At 37.2% G+C, this 18,613-nt stretch overlaps 1 protein-coding gene across 1 annotated transcript in view; it reads right to left on the bottom strand.

The window, feature by feature from the left end:
- The window catches only part of TRIO (trio Rho guanine nucleotide exchange factor), a 261,531-nt gene that overhangs the window by 77,746 nt on the left and 165,172 nt on the right, over window positions 1-18,613 (bottom strand). The window contains exons 21-32 of the mRNA XM_074146261.1: window positions 17,667-17,789; window positions 15,572-15,766; window positions 15,346-15,461; window positions 14,736-14,802; window positions 13,841-13,950; window positions 12,713-12,782; window positions 12,160-12,249; window positions 10,385-10,477; window positions 8,163-8,274; window positions 5,890-6,080; window positions 2,471-2,572; window positions 188-330 (exon numbers count right to left, since the gene is read on the bottom strand). Coding sequence (XP_074002362.1) covers window positions 188-330; window positions 2,471-2,572; window positions 5,890-6,080; window positions 8,163-8,274; window positions 10,385-10,477; window positions 12,160-12,249; window positions 12,713-12,782; window positions 13,841-13,950; window positions 14,736-14,802; window positions 15,346-15,461; window positions 15,572-15,766; window positions 17,667-17,789 — 1,412 coding nt within the window. The remainder of the gene's footprint in view (window positions 1-187; window positions 331-2,470; window positions 2,573-5,889; window positions 6,081-8,162; window positions 8,275-10,384; window positions 10,478-12,159; window positions 12,250-12,712; window positions 12,783-13,840; window positions 13,951-14,735; window positions 14,803-15,345; window positions 15,462-15,571; window positions 15,767-17,666; window positions 17,790-18,613) is intronic.

Raw genomic sequence — 18,613 nt, 5'->3', positions numbered from 1 at the left:
CTGTTCAGAGCAGAAAGCTCAACAAATTTAGCACTGCAGGAAACTGGAAATTAATTATAAGATAAAGCTGGCCAAAATGACTCTTGCTTTTGTCCAATTCACTGAAAGTCATTGGAAATTCAACACTACAGAGGAAAGAGTGCTGTTGTATACTTAGAGATCTCTGATTATTTGAAATACTACTTACCTTCTTCCTTTCTGTTTTGTTGTTGGTGCGGTTTTGGGGATGTGGATCGGCTCTTTCAATGCTCCTTTCAGATGAATGGTCCTTTCTTGTATCACTTCCCGGATGTGTTTGATCCAGTCCTGTTTATTCTCTATACTGGATGCCTTTGATATGCAAAAGAAACAAAACCCCCACAATGGACTATTATAGCTGAGAAGATCCACACCATACAGTCAGTTAATAAATACAAAGAGGAAGGCATAACGAATGACTTTGTGAATAGTTTTTGAAAACCTGAACAGAGAAAAGGAAATTCAACCTATTTGAATCACCAAGACTATACTTTCTCAACATTATTAATATGGTTAATTGAAAAAACGTTTTATTTTAGATTCAGATTCCTCTTTCACAACCTGGGAGCTAAGGCCGTGTATGCATCTCATGCAAGACAGGGTGGATTGACTTACTTAAAGAATTCCAGTAATAACACCTTGAATATTGGTATTTTAAACCCATGCTACGTTTTAGGTCAATTCTAACTTTATATAATAATCTACTAACACTAACAGAAAATTAACTTATACTGCAACACATTTACTTCCACAGGACATTTCATGTATTACTCCTCCCACTCCTGAAACATACCTGGAAGCAGAAAGCTAATTCAGGGATTGTATTTTAGTAACTGCCTGCACCATATCATCTATATTTTTGAGATACCCTGGTAAAGACTTGATATCCAGCTGCCCAAACTGTAATCTGACTGTTTAATCCAATTTAACCCTGGCACCTGAAAAGCTATTAAATATAAACATTATTGCAGCTCTAAAAAAATTACATATAAACTTCCTACTTCTCTGAATTGCTGTCTCCAGAAATAATTGGCTTCAAATATATTATAAATATTTAATATACTATAAATATATAATAACCAGGGATTCTAAAGAGATGGAGAAAGTTGCAGGAACAGATGAACAGTTAGGAAAAAGATCTTTGTTTTCTTTCACAAACAAAAACATTTAGGAAAAGAAACCAAATGCAAAGTTTCGTTAAATCTTTTATTTAGGTTTTCATGGAATTTACTTATAACACTAATGAGCTAATGAAGTGTTAGTTTCAAACCTTCAAAAACAAATAAAAAAAAAAAAAGAACAAAATTGTTGAAAAGCTTCATATACCATCCAAGTTATCTAAATATCCTATGCTCTAAGTAACGAAGAGAACAGGAACACCTTAAAGTGATCTTATGCAGAGAGCCCTTAAACAAAACCCCCGTATAGTGCTCTACTCCGAGAGGATCATTTCAGGCTGCAAAGCACTGTGTAAAATTATGGGAATATTAAGACTGAACAAATTGTATTTTTCAGTGATGTTACATTTCATATCCTTGCACTCACTGACTTCTGTCAGAAAACTAATGTAAGCTCTTCTAAGCTTGTAATTCACTAGGAAAATATGTAAATTTGAGTGGCAACATGTAAATTCGGGTGGCTATTTTTAAGTGGCGTTATTGAGTAATTACAAAAAATATATGTGAAAACATAAACAAGTTTAATAGTAGGTGTATTAATCTGTAAATGGGAAGATGAACTTTTTTTTCAGCTTAACATAGCTAAGACACACAAAAGAAAAGTTTCAAACCTGAGACAGTCCTCAAAGTACATCAAATTACCCGTTAGCTGCATCTAGTACTACAAAAAAGTTCTCCAGTTGAAAACAGTAGGTCCCAGGTTATACTCCAGAATCACAGGAGAAATGGATTTAGCCATTCTCCTAGTTAGGCAAAGAACACTACTGACACCTGTATCTTCCCCAGACCCAAAATTTATAGGCATCGCATGCAGTCTCATCCAAAGGCAAGTATCTTCAGAAAATCTTGTAGCTGACAGAAAGACATAAAATCTTTTGATAAAAATATGGGCCATGAAAAACAGCATCAACAAGCAGCAATGACTTGAGTGTGAAATGTGACACTGATGCCATGATTTGTCTGTGGCATATCAGCTGTTCTGTCAGCTAGTGGCTGAAGTCTTCAAACTGCGGAAGTCCACAGGATCAAACCTCTTTCTACTCCAATTAGTAAAAGCAAGTTTGTTTAATGCTTCAGTAGACCACAGATTCCCCTCTGCTGTCAAGCCACCTGAGTTAGATATAAACCACATCCTTTACACACAAAGGAAAATTATCTGTCAGCAGCTGTCCCTCTCAAAGCCAGAAAAGTCATCATTTGTTGCCTTCCCAACAAGTATGGACAATAACTACAATGCTTAGTATAGACTGTACAAGCAAGTCTGCTAAAATTACCTTGAGAACAATTTTGTTGTCTGAAGTCGGTGTCCTTCCAACCCATAGAGCAAACTTGCAGGGATCTCCTTCTACATGTTCTGTGACACCCAGTTCAGAAGTCTGGAATTAAGAAAAATTTGTTAGGATGACAAAACATTTTTTTCTCAGAAGCCACAAAGGGATGCTAATATTCTAAATAATTAAGCTCTGCTATTTAAAAAGATTTTTAGAAGCCCGAGGCTAACTTATATGCTGGAGAAAAACCTTTATTCTGGCAGCAGCGGTGAGGCTTCTTCAAAAAGGAAGAAGTGCAAACTAAACAGTTTTTCCTGTAAAGTAATAATAAACAATAGCAGTTATAATCTGGATACCAAATTGCTTATTTTATATTTTTGACTTGACAACAAAAGCCTTATAACTCTAAAAAAAGGTGCTTGTTAAAAAATAAGTGTTGGCTTCTCTCTTTGTTGATTTCCATCAGGGAACACTCACTGCTTATTGATTTTTATGTTTTCTCTTAGATAAGATATGCTTCTCTTGATGTCTTCTAAAACTCTGATCTCTTTTCTGCCAAAGGAGCCTTTCCTAGTGTGTTCCCTTCCCTCTGAAACAGATGAAATAATTCAGAAATGCAGTTTCCCTGGAGGATTTTGTGGGACAACTACATTAACATTCAGTCTTTGGGAATGTTCTAATGTCAGACCTTAATAGCTAATTATCATCCAAAATGTTTTCACTTTCCAACTGGAACAACATCTCAATCATGTGAATTGGTTTCCAGTTAAACAATTCATATAGGCTCTGCTCCAAAAAAAATTACAAGCTAAGAAATATAGCTCAAAGTACAAGATCCCTCACTCTAAAACACAGCTGCTAAGCATTCTTACATTATTAGAAGCTGTATTTTTCCCCTCATATGCATCATCACTAGCACGTATACAGTTCATTACAAGAGATGTTGGATACACAGTACCTGAGTAAAGGTAATTTTCTTCTTGTCTCATTTGGATGCCAACTTGTTTTGTTGTTTGGTGGTGTTTTTTGTTTTTTTTTCCTCCTAAAAAAACCCACCCAACCCAACATACCCACCCTTTCAGCTTTGTCATCTCTTTCTAGAAAAACGGACTCTTCTTCACTTAAATACTTAAAAGCCTGTGATGTGTTTTAAACTTGACTCACCAACAACTCCTATGTGTGTTAAAAAGCTTGTAAAATCCAACATTATGTTATGTAATTCAAAGCCATTTACCCTATCACACTGCCCAATATAAAGTCTGAATGGGTAAGATACTACAAATTTTAAGGTTGTTTATTGTTTAAAGCCTCGTAAATTTAGAAGCCTCGGTACACTTGTGAATGTTATTAATTTTACAAGGGACAACTAAGGGACAATGCGGAGGAGGTCTGTACAGTAAGGAGTGGCAAAGCGGACACATGTTCTTCACTGTCCCTTTCAATACTGGCAGGCATTAAGCGAAACTAGTGGGAGGGAGTCAGGTTCAAAACCCAGCACAGGGAGGTTGGCCTGTGCCCAATACACAGTCAAGCAATACAACTCTTTGCCAAAGGACACTGGATGCTAAAAGTCTGCATGAGGTCCACAGAAGAGAAAACCATTGCAGATTACTGAATGCATAGAAACCACATTCAGGAGAGGAAGCCCCTGAGCGGCCAGTTACGGGTGACTGGGAGAGTATTCTGGCAAAATAACACCTGCTTTCCCTGTTCTCATAGCTCTCCCTCGGCATTTACTTTTGGACACTTTATCTTTTGCCAGAGGGGTTTGTTAACACATCTTCCATTAATACAAGTCATGTTGTTGAGTATCCTCTGCTGGGGAAACCATGATAGTCCATCATGCCCAAAGTAAAGAAGAGGACCTCACTTTTGTAAAATCACCTTCCAGAGGTAGAAGACAGGATAGCGTGCAAAAAAGATGTTTAGCTCAAATCAAAACGCCTGCTTTCAACATCTGTAGGAATGCCTTTTCTGAAGATCAAACTGTAAGAATTGCTGTAATACAATTGCACTACAGGATATTTTGCCAAATAGAATATGAAGGCAAAAAGAATGACTGCATTTTAAAAATGAGGCACAACGAGAGTCTTCAAGATTTCCAGCAGCTTCTCTAGGACCCAATGCTATTACTAAATTCCTGCCGGAGGAACTGACATGACAAGCTTATGGGACTGATTTTTCAGTTCTGTCTCCCCTCCCATGTAACGCCTTGGCAGCCGATGTTACCCTCCAGTACACCAGAAGTTTTTTGTATTTCAAGTTCTTGAAAGCACCAAAGAAAGGCATGATCAACAAAATGGCCACAGCTGTGTTACCCACTAATTACCTTATATCAGGAAGGAAAGCAAGTGTTGGAAATGAAGCGACAGAATATGCAAAGTAAGATACAGAAAAAAAGAGGTTTTTTTGAACGAACCCGCTTTACCAGTTTGGACACAGAGGTAGGAAGGGGGAAAGAATGAAGGAAAAGGAGCTGAAGCTGGGAGAAAATACTCAGTATTTGTACCGTCTAGACTTAGTAATATATCCCAATATTATCAATAGAAGAATAACGTCTTTAAAAGTGTAAGTCTAAGCAGTAAAATAAATTTCAAGTACTTGTTCTAAACTGTCTGGTAGAAAAGATAATCTTGCCTCCAACAGATGCAGAGCAGGCCACGGCAGACTGCCTTCTCACTAGGCTACCTAAAATTAGAGTATGAATACTACTCTCACCCAAGTCATCCAGTGAGACAGAAAGGTAAGGATACAAATTCCAGGGTCACATTTTGTAAAGCATATATGCTACAGATGTAGGAAGAAAGAGTGGATTTTTTTTTAATTTGTTTTTTAAACAGGAAGAAAGACTTTTCCATCTTTACATCCTTTCAGTAGACAATAAGAGCTATCACTATATTTACAAATCATTATTGTAGGACTACTAGTCTCAGTAGACATTCTGGAATGAACTTTTCCATAACAAGGAGTTCCTGCCTTTCCAGATCAGCATGTGTAGAATATCCACCAAAAGGAATCCTTAACATGAATATTACTACAACAGCAATAGTAAACAAGCAAGAGGAAGGCAGCTTGTCAACCCCTTCCATCCTTCTCCTTTATACAAACAAGCCTTAAAGAACCAGTAATTACACACACAATTAGGAGACAATCAGTCCTGCCCAATCTTGATTTTCCTTTGTCCTGACACACCAAGATTGACACGTAGCCTTCAGTAGTTGCTTTCAGCCTACTCTTTCTCCTCAAAAGCATGACAAAGCAGCAAACTTGTAAGAGCCAGTCTACACATTCCAAGGCTGCTCTTTCAGTGCACTATAATAGTTGTTCAAGTTCTTCAGGCTCATTTAAATCATCTGAGTTTAGCCACGCTCTAATCTAGTAGACAGTTTTCTAAATAAGATCATTTGTTCTCCCATACTTACGAACAGTTTACTCTTGTAAATGTACTTGCTCCTTCCACTGGAGTCCTTTACTTCTTTACTGAAAACCAAGGACATCTCAAAAAGGAAAAGGTGTCTCTCTCTTCCCTTTCGAATTAGAGTTTTTGGGTCCCACACTTGGAAGGATTCTTGAAGGATGAGCTCTCCCTGAGATTCTATATTTTCATCAAAGCCTAAAAACCCAGGGAGAAGAAAGGTTCACCATACGTTGATAATACAAGGAAATTAAAAAACACAGCTTCTGTTTATTAAGCGATCTGTTTTTTTCCCCCCAAACACATCATCCCTGCAAAGATGGGATTCTAAGGAAGCAATACTAAAAACAAGACTTGATTTCAACATTCCAATATACTAAATGCAACTGTAGCTCAAGTCTGTATCTAAATTTAGACATCCAACTGTTAACAGGTTTATCAACTCTTCTGGCAGTATTTCACCAACAAATGGCAGAGCTGTCTCTATGGCAGAGCTGTCTCAGCTTCTGGTAACCTCTTCCTTGATGAAAATGATTTCTCTTACAAGCTTTCTGCCACTGTAGAAAGTGAGCAACTTGCAAGGACACAGAGAGCACATCAGGTTGTTCTGACATTGACAAGCTCCCAAATGCCACCTTTTCTGGTGATACATCTTCCCTACCACGTATGCAATGAGCACACAAACACATTCCATTAGGGGATGAAAAAAACTGGCAGCTTGGAGCGGTTGCCATGTGATCAGCCTGCCATTGAGTCACTCCAGCATTGACCCCCAATGAAGAAATAGCAGCTGGATTACTTATCTTGAGACATAATTGTAAAGATGAAGATTGAGAATATCAACAATTTTAGCTCCATTGTAGTGGTACAGTGTTCTGTTCCCAGTTTAATAGCTTTAGAGTGAAGATAACAAATTTGTCTACCATACTCTTCTGAGTGCTATTAAACTGGACTTTACATAGGTACTGCCAATATTCTCTGAAGAGAGAGCAGCATGCTTCTCGAGAAAACAACAGTTCTTTCTGCTCTAAACAGGGCAACAGTATGGAGCGCATCAGAGGCAAGTTGCATCAGGCTGTTGATTCAAAATCTTCCAGAGACTTAAAGAGGAAATGTGCTCACTCACAATATTGGTCTAACATGGCATGACTCAACAATAAGCTCATGATTTGTTATAAAACCAACTTATGTAAAAGAGTAGGATATTCTCCAGAGTCGCATTCCCAGTGTTAAAAGATTATTACCAAAGTTGGTCAGCATTTATACTAATACCATCTCCTGAGCAAAGCATTTGGAACTTATCCTGCAAATGGACCAACATCATTATTGTTTAACACCAGGGAAAAGATGTGATTTTGAGCATTCATGTGATCAAGGATCACACGTCAAATCAAGATGGGTTCTATAGTAACTTGCATGATACTGGAAATTCCGTTACAAGCTCCATTTTACTACTAGAAGTCAGAGAGGATGAAAAGGAATATTGACTAAAAGCACCTTTAAGTCTTTATTCAGCAACTGCAAGGTAAGGCGGCTTTGCTTTTATCTCAAAAAAATTAAATCCAAAGAAAACCACTTTCATTATTAAATGTATAATGGCAACATCATACATGATAACGTGCCAATTATAGAACAGATTTTGGCAGAAAGTTGTTCTAAGCACATAGAAGCAATTACATCCAACCTCCACTGTCTGCCATGGACATGATTATGCTGTTCTGGCTAAGGCTCAGGCTAAATTGGCTTAAGCTGACATTTTACTGCCAGAAGATACATTTCATTTCAACCAGAAGTCTGCTATGGAACAGGCAGCAAACAGATGTGAAAACGACAAACTTCTTGGAGACAATTATTTGATATATAAATCAGCAAAATCACCTCTAATACAATTACACGCCTCATGTAAAGGCGGCAAGGATACTGGTTGGAAAACGCAGCCGAAGCTATCATACCTGACCACTCACCGACTACATTTTAGGTGAGTAGTGGGAAAATTTGCTAGCCTACATATTTTTCAAATCTGCAGTGGCAGAGCTATAGATCAGGAAGAAAGAGCATTTAAAAAATTAAAAAACTGTACCAGATGTCTGTCACAATTAATTCCCCTACATAAGTTTGCATTTTATATATTTCCAGATAAAAGGTATATAAAATACAAACACAGAGATAGGAAAATGTTCACATTTTTCAGACCTTCTCAACATATAGTAATATATGAAGTTATTAAGTAAAGTTAATGTACAGCATATGACCGAATTGGAAAGCCAGTTTGAATCCTACCTTCCAGCATGCTGAGGTGCATGGCATCATTGGCTCGCTTTGGCACACTAAGCATCACCTCCAGGCCATCTTTAATCTCACCTTTACCTTCTTCACAGCACGTAAGCAGCTCCTGCAACAGACAAGCAGACATGAGTACTCTCTATCAGGTATTTCTACACTAGTACAATAGACAACCAAATAGTACTTCTAACAAGCAAAGAATCATCTTTGGCATGTAAAATCTTTTTGAACTTCTTACTCTGCCAATGACATGATGGCATACTTGGTATTTATCATGATCTGTTCTTCAAGGAGCAGCCCAAGCTTTCAGTTAAACACCTTTAATTTAAACAAGATCATCTGCTTAACAAGAAATCTTTAAAAGTTACATTAAGGACAACATTTTTTCTGATAAGCACAGACACAGCTATCAGATGCAGCGCTACTATCAAGGCCCAGAACAACGCAGCTGCCAAGTCATGAGGAGGGTGGAAAGCAGGACAGCACAAAAAGATTCCCTCCCACCCCCCACGTCAATCTTTGCTCCACTGCACCAAAGACCTGCTCTGTACCACTGCTGATAAAAGGATTTATGTTTTTTCATTTTAAGTATTCCATGAATTACTCTATCGTGTGTTCACACAGTTAAAAGCATCCTACAGACAAAACTTCTGAACACAAACAAGCATTAACTAATGGACAGAAGTTAGAGAATGGAATATGCTCAAGTGTTGTAGTAGAATTTAGGGCGATGCAGTTCCCTGCCCATTCAACATCCCACAGATATTAACTTAACGGCAGCTGAGCTGATATTCAAATTTCCTCACATCCGTGCAGCATTTGAACAGCATCAAGATAAAATGTAGCTTACGTAACCAAAAAGGCATATTGTGTTCCTTCTATTATTCAAAAGGCCCACTTAATTCATTCCCTCAGGTTACATTCCCTTTTCCTTTTTAATTCCCTTTTCATACTATTACTACCATTACACTTTTTTTATTTAACTGCCAATACTACTATCACAGCAAAACACTACATTATCACACTTAAATTTTGCATGACAACTGCACAGAAAAGTGAGTGTAACTAAACTTCCAGAACTGTAAAATGTTTCAGCTATCATTGAAGTTTTGCTATTTCCATCTTTAAATGTTTTATGTCTCTGTTCTTATAGGGGGGAAAAAAAAAAAAAAAGAGGAAACCCTGCAGCCACCAAATAAATCCATTTTACTATGCAGCAAAGCCATCTGGCTCTGCTAACACTGGTGAATACGATCTATACCACCAATTCAATACTGTAGTGGCTAAGGTATATTAAGATTTAAAAAAAAAAAAATAAAATTGTTGGAATCAATACCCTAAAATTCCTGAAACAGCACAGCCTAGAGTATTTCTCTAAGTTATAACTTAATGCAGTTGCACCTTTTTGCAAGGGGAGAACAGATAGTATGTTTCAGTTTAAAATGACAGATTTGTTTCCATCCAACTTGACCTGAAACAGCCTAAAATGTTTTTCAGAAATTTTAAAAACAATCATCCACTGCAGTTCTCAAGTAAAAAGGGGAGACACAGATTATTGTAGGCAGCTATTACAAAGCAATCAATACCACCTAACAGAGACCCAGCACACCTCAAGAACACTGCTGCTCAGTCAACAAGACATCTGTCCAACTACAGCTTTCCAAAAGTTTTGTTTAACAACTACTATTTACTTGACATTTCCAGGTGACATTACAAGTAACAACTGTTTGTGCAACAGCACTACAGGTACCCAGTGTGAGTATATATACACTCATATATATGTTTAGATATTTTATAGACATTTTCTATTATAAATTTTTATATATAAATAAAATGTATAAAGATTTATATATTGTACAGTACTTAATAGCATAAACATAGCTAATGGCTTGCAAAAATCTGCAGCAGAAACTATTACAAAAATGCGCCTGTCTATATAGCCAGGAATTAGTTTTTCACTCTGAAAATGCAAATTATATTTTCTAAGTAAACATTAGTAGAGAGGTATCTTCTTTGGTTTACAGGAACCTGGTCAAAAAGTTGCTTATTTATGCCTTTCATTTTCAGTGGTCTCCCAAAAAATATCGCAGCAATATTGGAGGCTGCCCAAGGTGCTGTAGTCTCGGAGTGCAGAGTAAAACAGCCCTCCTGACTTCACCAAGACTTTTGTCTTCTTAAAAACAGCAGAATCACACAAAGAACTCTGAATTAATACTGACCTTTAAGAGAAGCTGGTATTTTGTTATCCTTTGGACAGGTTTGATAAGGTAAGAGGAGATAGAGTTGGCCAGTCCATGTCGTTGTTGTATCTCCTACATGAAAAAAACAAATATTTGAGGACTGTGAGCACCAACACTCAGATATAGAATGCTTTGTGGGCTATGCCATAATATACATTAACTAAAAATTCTATTTTAGCATGGATAAAGAAAAAAGACAGGATGACACGATATTCCAGCCACAGAAAAAAGTTATGTTGTGCATCTGCCTGCTCACTTTGTACAAAGAAAAGATTACCACCTCCAAGGGTACCTGACAAATAGCAATGATTATGGATACTGAACGTGTGGCAATGCCTTTTTTAAAAGGAAAAAAAAAAAATATCTGTATTTCCTTTGTTACTCGCAAAAGAGAAAAGAAAACTAATTTCAGGGAACAGCCAGGACTACAGAGGAAGGCTGAGCTGGAGGTTTCCTAGCACCACCCGGTAGTTTAACTGTTAATAGTCACAGAAAGCATTTCCCCCACAAGGGGGAGCACGAAGTAACATTTTCGAACTAAAGAAAAGAGGTTAACAAACACTTAAAAAGAAAACAGCCACTTACAAATAAAAGAATGACCTCCACAAAGCTAAAGGAGGAAAATAGAATCAGATGATAATTATATGGGATAATTACTGATTTCAAGTACTGATCATGGTTGAACTTCACGGCCAGTGTTTGCCATTTATCACTGTACTGGAAATACTTTAACCACACAATTTCAAACAGCATGTTATGCACTGCTTTCTAATCACAAATACAGTATCAGAAATTCCCAAGATGGAATACACGTGACATTTTCACATGGTCCAGTGGCGGCATCAATGGAAGCTCCTGAAGTTACCTGTGCAGAGAATTAGGTCTTTACGCTTCTAATCCACTTTAGGTGGATAAGGGGATGAGAGCTCTGGATACACTGGTAAAACAAAGGGATCAAAGGGTGCTCCTTTGGAAGTGGTGGCAAGAACTTGTTATTTTTAAAAATAGCGTTTACTAAATTTTTCTTTGATATTTTTTTTTTTTTTGTCCTCTCTGCTGGATTTCCTGTAATTTACGTACTCTTCTTCAAATACTGAAAACATAACAGACTCCTCAGTGATAGACTTTTGAAATTAACCCCAAGAACTTCAGGGACTTTTTGTTTTATTTATGATGTCCTTCCCTCTACTTCTGCAAACAAGTCTAAAAAAATGTGTGGTGTCGCTACACAGTTAGTGGCTCAGCACAGCAGAGAAGGAAAAAAAAAGGAGTAGAGACTTGGGACTGAATAAGCAAGGTGGTTGGTTTAGCAGCTCTGAACAGTGGCAGTCAACTGAATTACCACGACATATAATTTCAATTTAAAGGTGCTGCAAAAATTTAACAAAGATTTCCATCTTTATCACATACAGTGCAAACTAAGCACATCAAAAAGCTAAGATTTGCAGAATGTGCTTGCGAGAGGGCTGAAGATTCATGTCTCGGTTGCTGCTGCCAGAACCTGCTTACAGTTCTGAACTGCTCCGATATGTGACAGTGACTTTTTACATTTGATTTGACAGCTTTATAAGACCAACTGAGCAATATAAGTTAACCATGTGAGATATAGGATTGATTTTCTTAAGCTGACACTAAATTGCAGCATTAGTACCAGGAAACTTGCATTTTCTAAAGAAATTAGACACTCAGCTTAACTGCAAGTACATGATTCAAACTGCCATGGCATACTTTTAAGATGGACACAAAGTACTTACATCAAAGTATGCTCCTGCGTGTTCTAATATCAGCTGGGTAGAATCTGGCTTATTTTTACAGTAAGTGACATACATTTGGAATTTGTCTGCCTGCAGAACAAAATGCAAATTTGCACAGGTTATCAGAGAGCATCATTTCTGTCTTGGAAGTTTTTACACAGTTATCAGAGGGCAAATCATCTCTCTCAAGAAATTTAACAATACAGAATTGTTTTCCCATTCAAATTGGCAGCATAAGAAAGTATATCAGGCAAGTAAGACTGAAAACAATACCAATGTATACAAAAGTAGATTATTCATAGCTAAGACCAAGACACCAAACCAAACCTGAATGAAGGTTTGGGCAACTTGCATAAACTTCAAGAGCAGCTAAGCATTGGCATCTGATACCAGTGCCTTAATTTTTTTCCCCAGTTAAAAATGCACATATTTTTACTCAAATTTGAAGGAAGAGGTAGTTTTACAAATTAAAATGGGACCTGGGAGCAAGAATCTACCCTTTCGTGCTTCCTATCTCCCTTGTTACTTCTAAACATAAGTCTGACTTCATTACCCAAGTAACGAAGCAGTGTCCAACATCTTCTGGTAACTGTTCATATTTTTCCAGCTCCTTAAGGAATATACTGCAGGTAGAAAAGAAACAAATAGTACAAGGCACATGAAACGTTTTCATTAGAGCAGCTGATATTGATCTATTGTCTGTGGATAAAGGCGGATAGAAAACTTGCTGTAATTCATACCAACAGCATGAGTTAAACAAATAAAGATAACAGGAATGGATAAAAATATGCAATAATAGAACTAATATAAAATGTAATTCAATACAAATTCTCATGTGAAGATCAGAAATTGATCCAGCAGACATGCAGTTAACACATAAGAGAACTCAAAAATTTAGTAACTGCTGTTGTTCTCCATCAAGAAGGTTTCCTACTGTGTCAGTTTCAAGAAAAGTTTAGTCTTAATCTCAAGAGAAAAAGGAGGTGACTTGCTTTTTGGATGCTCAAGTTAACACAAAGCATACAAAGGACTAAAATCAGGTTCTGGAATATGCTAGGTATATTTTATTACTTGAAAGAATCATAACCCAATATAAACAGCAATGAATTAACAAAGAGGGAAGATTCAGAGCAAGGCTTTTGTACACAGATCTACCTAATAGCCCTTCCACTCAGAAGAAATGTAGTGGACAAGTCTCTTTCATGCTCTATACTCAAGTAAATGTAACAATGGTGGGGCATCTCCACAGAAGCTTTGAAGAACCAACAAAAAGCAGGGAGTCCTACTTTTTTCCCCACTAGTAGTCACACTTAGAAATCAGGAAAGAAGGTTCTGAAGGAATGACAGTCTTAAATTCATGTTTGGGCTGTATCTGTATTCTATTGAGTCCAGTGGTTTCCAACTCCTTAGAACAACTGGAAAATCTACAGTAAAATTTTAATGTACCCAATAAATTTCTTAAAGGCTGAAAAATATCCACAATTGAAAAAGACAGTTTCTATTGGTGTACCTGCCTAGCTGCAAAAAGCAACAGAAACAATTTAGCAGTGCAAGAAGAAATCCTTTAGATTTTTTGTGGACAAGCATCCATTATTCACATGCACAATATTTTCATTAGGAAATCCCTCAGGTCATCGTTTGGATTTAGCAGTAATATGGAAATGGAAGATAAGTCACTCACTTATTGTGGAACTCATAGATTTCCTGCATGTTTCCAAAGATAATGTGTTCTTTGTTTACAATACCAGGTGGGATCTCCTCGACTCCGCTTGTCATTTCCCATAGATATGTCTGCCCAGAACAAAAAAGATGCATGAAAAGTCACGATAAACCCTGAAGAGAAGCACCCAGGTACCTTTAAGCATGCTTTCCTGGAGAGAAATCAGGGAAAGATCACACAGCATCATCATCTCCAATTCTGACAATCTCCTGTTATGTCAAATCAAATATACCTTGTGATTTTGACAGCAAAATCCAAGTTCTACAACTGACAGTTTGACATAGTCCCTGAGACTTCATCATTTAAAATGCATAGTGTTCTTGACAGCCTCTAATGCTTCAGGATATTCCTTATCAAGGTCATGCCTGTACTCTAGAAGTTCATGCTTTGTGCGACAGCTAACACCAAACATCACTTGCTTCAACATAACAATTACTGGGCACTTTTCCATGGAATCTCTCTGAATTTCTATTCAAAAAGTCAACTAGCAGCAGAACATGTGATACAGATAATAAGAGAATTAACACAAGCTCTTCTCTATTGCTAGCAAAGCAAATAAAGTAAACCCCTCCTTTTTCGCTCCCCTCTCTAAAACAAAAACCCCATGTTTATGAATTGGGAAAGAAGCAAATGCTGAAACTCAGTACTGACAAATGCAAAACATATAGGATGAAGTCCAAAGCTGGTTGTTATCAGATATAATTCTAAATGTCTTCCTAATAGCAGGAAAGATACTTAATTTGGTCCTATGATGGCAAACCAATCATGTTCAGCTGTTAAAGTCAAAAAAAAAAAAACCCAGAAAGAAACATATTGAATCCTGTCTTCAAAGATTAGTGAAAAAAAGAAAACTTACATCCATGCATTCCCGGAGGTCTCTTACGTAAGCCTTTTCTGTCTGAATTAGCTCAGCCATAATGAACCTTAGGTGACAACAGAAAGAATAATCAAATCTCAGTCTGTTAGAAGTCTATTATGAATGCATAATAACCAGAATATATTTTTCTCCTCATCAGCTTTTGCTTTTTCTGCTGCAAGAAAAATCTGAGAACTGAAATGTGAAGTGAGACAACAGCTGAAGGAAACATAAGAGGTAACATCCCGCTATTACTAACCAGCACAAAAAGAAATGGGGAAGGAGATGGAATTTTTTCTCAAATGCTTTTCACTTGCTATAGTCAGCAAACTGTTGTCCTCCCTCCTCTCCTTAAACACTTATTTCACATTATTTCTAAAATTAAAAAAGCATGTTAAAAGAAGTCTAACATAGTTGTGAAAGTTTAAGATTCTGACAAGCTAGAATTATCAGTGAGAACAAGCATGTGAATAAAAGGCAATATTGAGTAATATCACTCTCTTTTTACCATTTATCCAATTACTAAGCTGCCAGACAAGCCATGACAGTTGTTTCATTATCAGGATTGATTTATGCATTCTCATTCATTAAAAAGAAATAAACATATTACTCTTTCCTCCGGGCAGACTTTCGTTTTTCTTCGTTAAGCTCATGAGCAGCATCACGCAGTTTCACCTCTGACCCAGGGACACTGGCTGGGATTATATCCAGCTGCAAGCTTTTGCTCTTTATTAAAGAAAGGAAGAATTGATTAAGGAAGGAGACAGGAAAAAATGATAGCTAAATCAAATGCAAGCCAAGTTTGTCGTCTGTCATCACACTCAAATATCTCTTACCGATTTATTGGAATCAGAGGAAATACCCAGAGCTTTCTCTAAAGAGGTCCTGTATTTCTCCATGCGTAGGGAAAAGTCTCTGTACCTCTTATCCACTGCTGTGACACATTTTTTAATCTCTGTTGCATGAGCATGCCCTTTTTCACAAAAGCCATCAGCCAGCTGTATCAACAACTTCACCCTCTCTTTGGTTTGCTATAAAAACAGGAAAATATCAAACAGTTACTAGCTCTACCTATCATGAAGGGGATCATTTTGCTTAACCTGCTACTAAAGCGTAGTAGGAAAAGCCATCAAAGGAGCTAGCTTCTTCCTCCCTTTTCCCATAACTCCTTTAAACAGGTACCTTTTTCTTAATAAAAATACCACAAGATGAATATAGGTTTCCTTGGGTTTTATTATTACATGACTAGAAGCAGGTCATTAATTTTTCTTTCAAAAATGTGTTCCATATCTAACCCAGAGATTAAATTCTGCTAGGCAAGCTTTTCAGAGCATGGGTAATCTCCTCAGATTAATACAAAGGGGGTTTGATGCCAAAGAGGATATTTTGTTCATTACTACTGAAACACTAGTATTGGACCTGGCCCACAGTCTCAAGAATCCACCTCCTTTAGACGTCACTGAAATGTTGAGATGGAGATAAGTCTTCTTATACGCTTTACACTTTAACAGATTAAGTCTATATTCTTTAGATCTTTTTGAATGTTATGTTTTGATGTCACACGGTTGTTTGAGAGAAACTAAGAGAACAAGTAGCGACCACCAAATCTGTAACTAAGTGCTTTTCCCAATTAACAAACTGCCTTAAGACTATGTGCTTTCTTTCATGTAAATCATAATCATCCACAATGGACAGGTTTATACCTCCACCTCTCTCTCTCTGACACCACGGCAGAGAAAAGTGTGCTGTCAGGGCCCTTGGTAACAGGGAGTTAAGCAAAACAGTGAATAAAAACTGGCTTCTTATATCAGCTGGAAAATAGACAGTTTGTCCTTTTTTTTAATTTTATTTTTTTATTTATTCTTTTTCTTTCCTAATGGTTCCTCATCCAAGCATTTCTTTTCACTATGGAATTAGCAAGGGCTAATACATCCTCCCAACAGGTAGTGAAATGCCAAGGGAGTGGCACTAACAACATCCTTTCAAAAGGGGCACCCACGTCATCTGCTGAGTGACAGAGGAAACAAGTGGGGCAGTGGTGCTCTGCATGCTGGAAGGGATCCAGCAGAACAAAGGCTGGAACAAAACTCAGAAGGATGAAAATCCAGGTTTGAAAAGCAAAAGTGATCTCTGTTGTTTCTAGATTCTCTTTTCTCCCTTGCCACGTGTCCCATAACCAACTTCATGTCCAAAGTCGCTTCGGAGGTGGTCCTTCAGACAAATGAACACTTGCTTACTTTCTTGGGCTTTATTTTTTCTCTATGAAGATTGGAGAGCAGAGAGGTAGAAAAAGGCAACAGTTTGAACAGATGACAAAGCAAAACACAGGGACAGACAAGGCTACATATGCTCAGGTACTTCAGTCATGCAGTGGTTGCCTTTCACATGTGAAAACTTTCAAGCCTCACAAGTGACATCTGCAGGTCTGTATAGGCCTCCACGGATGTAGAATGCTGCAATGGCTCAAAAAGTTACAGCAGAATCACAGAATTCTTTAATAAAATGAGTAACGTAACAAGTAAAGCTTTATTTTTTCTACTATCTAACTAAATCACAGCTGAATAATAATATGGCTTGTTGTATTTTATATCCTAAATGAACATGCAGTAATCCCCAGACGTGAGGATATAAAAGTGGAAATCAAAGGCCCCGAAAGGTTTGTAGTTTACTTAAAAAGCATTTTTAAGCTACCTCACTACAATTCTGTCATAAGAAATCAACTGCACATAGGGTTGATGGAGCTCCCATAACAATGATTATCTCCTGATTATCTTTTGGTTTATTCTGTTCCCAGGAGAAATAAAGAAAGCAAGCCACTGCAAGTAATCAAATCTTTATAGATACATCCTTGGGGTTTTTTGGGGAGGACAGGGGAATTTGGATTGTTTTGGTTTTTTTTAAATCTTCCATAATTTCATTTATTTATTTTACCTTTGCTGTGATCTGAAATTCTTCATGTTCTTTTAACAACTCTTGAGTGTGCTGGATGCTGGAGCCAGTGGACGTATGTGTGGATAAATAAAACTCTCCATTGTCATGAATCCATTCCAGAGCCTAAATAAAGCAATAATGAGGGAAAAGTAAGAGAAAAGGCAACATACTTTTGCCAACAGAAACCACCTGCAACCAGTATTTCACAAACACAGATTGGCCACAAGTAGATTTTATTCTATGTCACTTGTGGCAATCTTTTAATGCCTTTACAATATCAAACAGTTTGTAACTCTGAAATAATTCACTTAATCTATGAAGCAATGCTTAAAGAACTAAAGAAAAACAACTGACACATGAATCTGAATACTTCAGGAAAGTCCACTACTACAGGACTACGCTATTAAAAGGTTCTAACTCACTATGTCTACAATTTTCCTAGTACACTCCCCAGCTGAGCAAAAATCACTTTTTTTTTGGTGCAACACAGGAGAGCTGTACTCAGCAATATGCATTTTCCAATTTGTAAAAATATATATGACTGCAAAATGTGTAGGCTAAACCTTCCAATCACATAAGATTTAATTATCGTTTCACTCTTTAGTTGGCATGTATTCCAGCCTCACAAAATGCAGTCTGTATTTACATGTACTCCTGGAAATTAAACCTGCAGCAGAGGAGGAATGTATCAGTTAGACCAACATTATCAGTTAAACGGATGAATGTATGTATACGTAGTAAAAGACAAGAACTAAGAACAGCAATCTAAAATTGCTTCCCTTCCACATCCTGGCACCTTACTCTCTCTCTGTTATGAACCGTGGTGATCCAGGTTATTATCTATGTTCTACCCACATTAATATTTGCTGCCCTTTTAAGCATAACTCAGTGGTTGCGAGGAATCCTACTGTCTGGCTACCGGAAACAGGAGGGAAAAAAAAAAACAA

Source organism: Numenius arquata, chromosome 4, assembly GCF_964106895.1.
Source record: "Numenius arquata chromosome 4, bNumArq3.hap1.1, whole genome shotgun sequence".
NCBI lineage: Eukaryota > Metazoa > Chordata > Aves > Charadriiformes > Scolopacidae > Numenius > Numenius arquata.
The sequence above is the reverse complement of the archived record's forward strand: the minus strand, read 5'-3'. Positions and strand labels throughout refer to the sequence as shown.